Genomic DNA, 5,968 nt, shown 5'->3' with positions numbered 1-5,968 from the left:
TTCTTATCCTGCCTCTACTATGACTCCCTGTGGTATTACTAGATTATTCTTATTAGTCTGTCTGTGTAGCTAACTAAGATTGCACGGTTGGCGAAACTCCCATGATTCTAGTCAGCAATAGCTCTATCAACTTAGTGCAGTCCTCTGGGATTGTCCATAATGTCTTTTGAAGTGTTCTATCTGGACTCATGCTTGCAAAAATTGCAAAACCTTTCGCTCAGTCACTCTAGTCTGGAGGACCAAAAAACACAGATTGTATTTAAATTTAAAAGCTTTATTAAAAGTAAACACATTTATTAAAATGAAGTCATAATAAAACTAAACGTTTAACTGATAATGGAAAAGTGGTTAGTGCTGACAATTAATTGAAGACATTTCTTGTGGTCGAGCCGAGCTCTCACCTGGTTTCAACTTGATCTTGTTGTTAGAAGTCCATCTTCTGTCTGTGTGGAGAAAAATGGTGCGTGTTAAAAAATCAGCCTTCATCAGTTGTGCCAAAAAGTGCAGCAAGACAACCTTCCCTGGAAAAAGGGACATTTTTTTTAACTTTAACGTAGACAGTCACAAATTACATTGTTTTCACATGTCTTCATTCCTAGACCAAATACTAGTGACTAGTGAGTGCTTTATTCTAAGATTCTTAAATGTACTTTGTAGGTGGAACATCTGGTGGCGGGGCCAGTGTGGTGGTGGTGCTCGACACGGAGGCGGAGGGCAATTCATCAGGGGAGGAGGCGGCGGCGGCGGCTGTGAGAGTTGAGACGGTGGTGGCGGCCAGAGGTAAGCTCTTATATATTCCTTACTTATTGAGATTGAAGACTAGCTGGGAAGGCAAGAATATGAGATGCATGGCTGGGTGAATGATGAAGCAATGATGGGTGGAAGGACAACAGCCTGGGTGGGTGACACAGAAACTGTATGTGTCCATATACCTGGATCATGCTACTATCTGACTCTTAGATAGCATATGTGTATCTAGAGCAGGGGTACTCATAGTACGGCCCGCGGGCCGGTGGTGGCCCGGCAAGCCTTCCTTGGCGGTGCGCAGACCTTGCAGACAATCACTGCTCCCCCGGCCCCCACAGAGCAGAGGCTTTTTTGTATTTCACCTGTTAGCGCCCCTGCATCTCCACTCTGACAATCACTGCTCCCCCGGCCCCCACAGAGCAGAGTGGAGATGCAAGGCCACAAAGAGGTGAAATAGAACAAAGCCTCTGCTCTGTGGGGCCGGGCAAGCAGTGATTGTCAGGGTGGAGAAGCAGGGGCGCTAAAACAAACAAAGCCTCAATAATATGTTAATGGTCTTTTAAAGACCTGTTAAGTACTTTGGTGTTGTTGTCTGTGTGTGCGCGTTGAGGAAGCGGTCTCAACCCGGGCTGAAGGCTGACACAGATAGACACACACACAGTGAGATGACAGAGGGAGAGGGAGGGCAGGAGGGAGAGAGAGATGGAGGGAGGGCAGGAGGGACAGCAGGAGGGAGAGAGATGTATGTAAATGCTGGGTCTGGTGGCTCAGTGGATGAGGGCATCTGCTGCAGGGACCTGTGTGCAACCTCATGGTCACAAGTTATCGTTTTGCTTTAGCCCCGCCCCCTCTGACTCCGCCCCCACCAGTGCGGCCCTCGGCCCCAAACTACACTGTAAATGTAGCCCCTGAGAGAAAGTTTGTGAGTACCCATGATCTAGAGAGAGTAGATGGTCAGTGGATGAACTAAGTGTAACTTTGAAGAGCATGTAACACTGCACCCGCACGTCCGTTCCAGTGTAGGAAAGGCAAGGAAAAGAACTTTTAATTTTGTCCAAATACTACCATAAATAGTAGCAGTAGTTTGTATTGCAAGCACTGCATAGATCCGGTTATTATGGTGGCCACTCCCTACCTCTCTTAATAAGTTTAGTAGTACTCAGTCATTCATGTGTGGATGTATCACTGCCTGTCACTCAATAAAAAGCAAAGCACCTAAAGTCATCCCATATATAAGCAAAAACATCCCATGTGAAGTGATAGATAATCAGATTATTTATCTTCTTCAATTTTCCATTTCTAGTACTCATTTCCACTGTAGGGTGAAAGTTAAATTAATTAAGCAGTAGCCCTTGAGTTGTAACAGAGTATTCTCAGTGCCACCCGTAATAGAAAAGTAAGAGATTCACCACCTGCATGTACTGGACGGGTACAGTAACGCAACGGCAACGCAAGTCTAGGTCACTCCTCATGGCGTGCGTCTCTTTTTCTCGGGTGCAAGTTTACCGCGCTGGCATTATGCCGGCTTGCAGAAAATAACGTACCAATTTTCCAAAACAAGAGACAAGAAGAAGAATAAGACTGGTGTACTTTCATAGTCGACTCCAATGGAAGTCCACAGTGCTCATAGAATTTGTTCCTTAAACTCCCACTAATGTTAGAGCAAGGATGAAGAAGTGTGAGGTTAGATAGATACTGGCCTCAATAGTTATGTAATGCGCTTGCAAGTTGCTAGTTGTACTGCAGCACACATTTCTGCTGAATGATTGAGTTAATCTTAAAGAGCATTGGTTACAGACTATGTCTTTCTTTCTTCATATAGGTTCTCCTTCCAAACGAACAAGGAGGAAGGAGCTGGCTAGAGCGGCCCGGCAACGGAGAATCGAGGCCACTGTTGCGGAATATCGGCGGCTGGTGGCCCTGGAGGACGAGGAAAGTGTGCGGTCGACAACAACGACAACGTCGTCTGCATCGGCCTCCGTGGCCCCACCGGCTGCCACCCAGCACAGTGGTCCACCGAGACTGAGCCGGGCTGCCAAAGGCAAACGCCACCGCCGAGCAGCAAGGCCAACAGCTGCTTCTCACAGGCCTTGCACCTGCAAGGCAGTGAAGGCACGCCTGCGCCGCACTACCCTGATGGTGTCCCGCCTTCAGCAGGAGCTCGCCTTGCTCCGCGAGGAGCATGATGCCCTGGCCCAAAAAGTTAACAGCATCCACCCATAGTGTCCCTTGCCCCTTTTTTAGAGACTTTTGGGGGGTGGGAATTGGGAGTTGGGTTTTTGGGGACTTTTGAAGGACAATCGTTGGGGTTAGGGAGGGTCTTGCGGGAGATTATTTTGTTAGGGATATAAATATACTTTTTCAAACTTTATCTGAGCATACCTGTTTTTTACTGCTTGCCTGGTGGGTGGGGGTTTAACGTTGACTGTTTTCCTGAAAGTTTAGTTCCATTTTCTTCCTTTAAGTGTAAATGCCCAAATGTTTTCAACACTAAGTGCCTCTCACAGACTAAGTGAAGTGAATCCAAGAGTCCTAGGACTTTAGTAGTACTACCTTCAGTCTCTCGTCTCTCGTACTAATACTCCATTATACCCCCAAACCACCAAACGCTTATCTTACCTGTAATTTGTGTTTGAAAGTAGGGCTAGGCCCAGGGCTGGCTCCACGGGAAACACCGAATAACGTTGGCAATCTTGGTCGGATAAAATTTCCTCATAGCGGTGGTACTAGTGGTGTGACACAGTGGCAGTTGCATGCCTATGAAAAAAAAGAAAATGAAATCTGGTTTGTCCTCCTGAGCAATTCAACGGTACAACTGAGAATATAGCAGGTGACAGAAGTACAGTAGAGCAGTGCCACATTGTAGCCTAACAAATGGTAAAGTATAACTACTAATTCGGTTGAAGTTCTTTCACATTAGCAATGGTTCTTTGTCAAGCAGAGTAAGAATATATCATCGACAACTGTGGAAAGAAAGAATGCGACAGTACAGGGCCTGTGTGGAATTATTGATAACTATATTCAACATAAGGTCTCTGTAGCCAGATACCCGAGAGCCTTGCTGGTCACTATAAATCCATTCACAACAACACTCAATGGGGTTGGTCTGGAAGGTGTCACGTTTACTCCCCGTGATCCAGTCGATGCAAATATGGTTCCACCTCCAAATGTCACCAACACCCAGAAGTGTAAACACAGGGTGTTCGAGGCATTAGGCGAGGGAGAAAAATAACAAACTAAAATAAAAAATGTGGGATGGGTAAAGGTAGGGTCAGCAGGGAAAGGATACCTGTAAGAGAAGACAAGACAGGCATCAGTGAAGTGATGTCCTAACATACAAGGGTACTCTCATATAGTCTCACTAAATAGTCTGCAAGTCTCCCGCCTACTCATGGGAAATGTAGTTTCATAGTACGGTAGGCGCTTAGGGGCTGCGTAACCTGACAGAAGGTATAGTAGATAGAAAAGGAGAAATTGCTTTTTTTCTAGGTGTCCCCTCACTCACCAGGGTTGCCCCTTGGTGACATGCTTCATCATTGGGGCCATCCCAGTCCTCTACGGCCTGGGGCGTGCTGCGACTTGCGAATTACGTAGGAGCACTTACAAATGACTATGTGTGGTGCAGATAGTGGAGTGGACTAAGTGATGTGTTAAGGGATCAATGTAGAAGCAGAGAGAGAGCAAAGAAATGCAGTCACAGTCAGAGAAAAAGGCAAGGGATACTGTATCTATGTGGTTGTAGTGGTCCTGTTGGAAGTGGTAAGTAAGTTGCCCGCAGAAAAAAAATCCTCCTATTAGCGGCACTCCTCCATTGCAGCCGACGCTTCGTCCACCGATGTTGGTCACCAGAAGACACCCTGTCCACTGCCTGCCTGATGCTGAATTGTGGCTCGCTACTGTGAAGCCTGACTCCATCCTTTTTTCCCCATTGCAGAGACTGAAACCCGGCCTGTAATTATTCAACGAAAAACAGGAAGTGATATAATATTACAACACCACTGATAAATAAATATAAGGTATGTAGGCTGTGGAGTGCAAAAAGTCACAATTTGTTTTTCCTAGTAGACAGACAGTACAATGTTTTTGAAAGTGCGTACTCTGAGTCACCTTTTGAAGGATAAATAAGTATGGGCAAATTAATGTAGCGGATCTTGCCCCTCAAGCTAGGTGTACTGTAAACTGTGTTTTAGAACAAAAATAGATCTTCCTAGCAGTGCTCCCACCCAAAAAACGAGGCCTAGCAGAAAACTGGAGACAAAACTTACTTTGAAAGTAAAAGTAGGCCGAAGTACCCTAATTACCCATTACCCCCCGTGGATTGCATTCAAACCACTTGCAAGCAACCAAGCAAAAGTAGCCATAGCCAGCATCGCTCCAAGACTCGAAATCCCCCCCACTCAAACACATGCAATAGAAATACTGCTAACCCTAACGAACCCTAAGTTAAGAATAGTGGCAAAGGCTTTCTTTAACTATGCCAAATCCCCCCTTTCCCACCATGGATTTTCTTCAAATGACTTGCAACCAAAATTACACATTCTCACGAGTGCTCTAAGACCCCAGAACTCAGTTTGAAAAATCTAGAACACCCCGATACACATGCAATCCTGCTGCTAGGGCTAACCCTAACGAACCCTAAGTTACAAAAAGTGCCAAAACTAAAGGCTTTTCCGCGCGGATTTTGTCCCAACCACTTCTACCCGGTATTAGACCTTCCCAGGAATGCCCCAAGACCCGGCAACCCACCCGCCAAGAAGCATAACACCCCCAAACAGGCCAAAAGCAAAATCTCATACTTGCAATATTTCTGGGCCTTCGGTCCAAACGCGCTGCGTAGCTAGGCCATAAGTCGGGGTTGGCACGACGGATTTCCTGAAAAGCAAATGCAATCAAGATTAGAGTGTCCCAGCAGTGCTCCCAGACCACGAAACTCACCCAGAAACACCAGGAAGCCCCCCAAACAGGCCCCCGAAAACGCTACATAGAGCAAAATGTCAGAAATAGCCCAAAAAAAAATCGGCCTGGATTTAGTCCCAACCACTTCTACCCGGTATTAGACCTTCCCAGGAATGCCCCAAGACCCGGCAACCCACCCGCCAAGAAGTATAACACCCCCAAACAGGCCAAAAGCAAACTCTCATACTTGCAATATTTCTGGGCCTTCGGTCCAAACGCGCTGCGTAGCTGGGCCATAAGTCGGGGTTGGCACGACGGATTTCCT

General features: G+C 46.5%; 1 protein-coding gene across 1 annotated transcript; it reads left to right on the top strand.

Moving 5' to 3' along the window:
* Positions 1-644: 644 nt before the first annotated feature.
* Positions 645-3,503, top strand: LOC147729321 (uncharacterized). Its single transcript, XM_086959914.1, has 2 exons — positions 645-780; positions 2,570-3,503. The coding sequence occupies exons 1-2, from the start codon at positions 645-647 to the stop codon at positions 2,968-2,970; spliced, it is 537 nt and encodes a 178-aa protein (XP_086816040.1). The 3' UTR covers positions 2,971-3,503.
* Positions 3,504-5,968: the final 2,465 nt, after the last annotated feature.

Source organism: Lissotriton vulgaris, chromosome 2_2, assembly GCF_964263255.1.
Source record: "Lissotriton vulgaris chromosome 2_2, aLisVul1.2, whole genome shotgun sequence".
NCBI classification, from domain to species: domain Eukaryota; kingdom Metazoa; phylum Chordata; class Amphibia; order Caudata; family Salamandridae; genus Lissotriton; species Lissotriton vulgaris.
The sequence above is the reverse complement of the archived record's forward strand: the minus strand, read 5'-3'. Positions and strand labels throughout refer to the sequence as shown.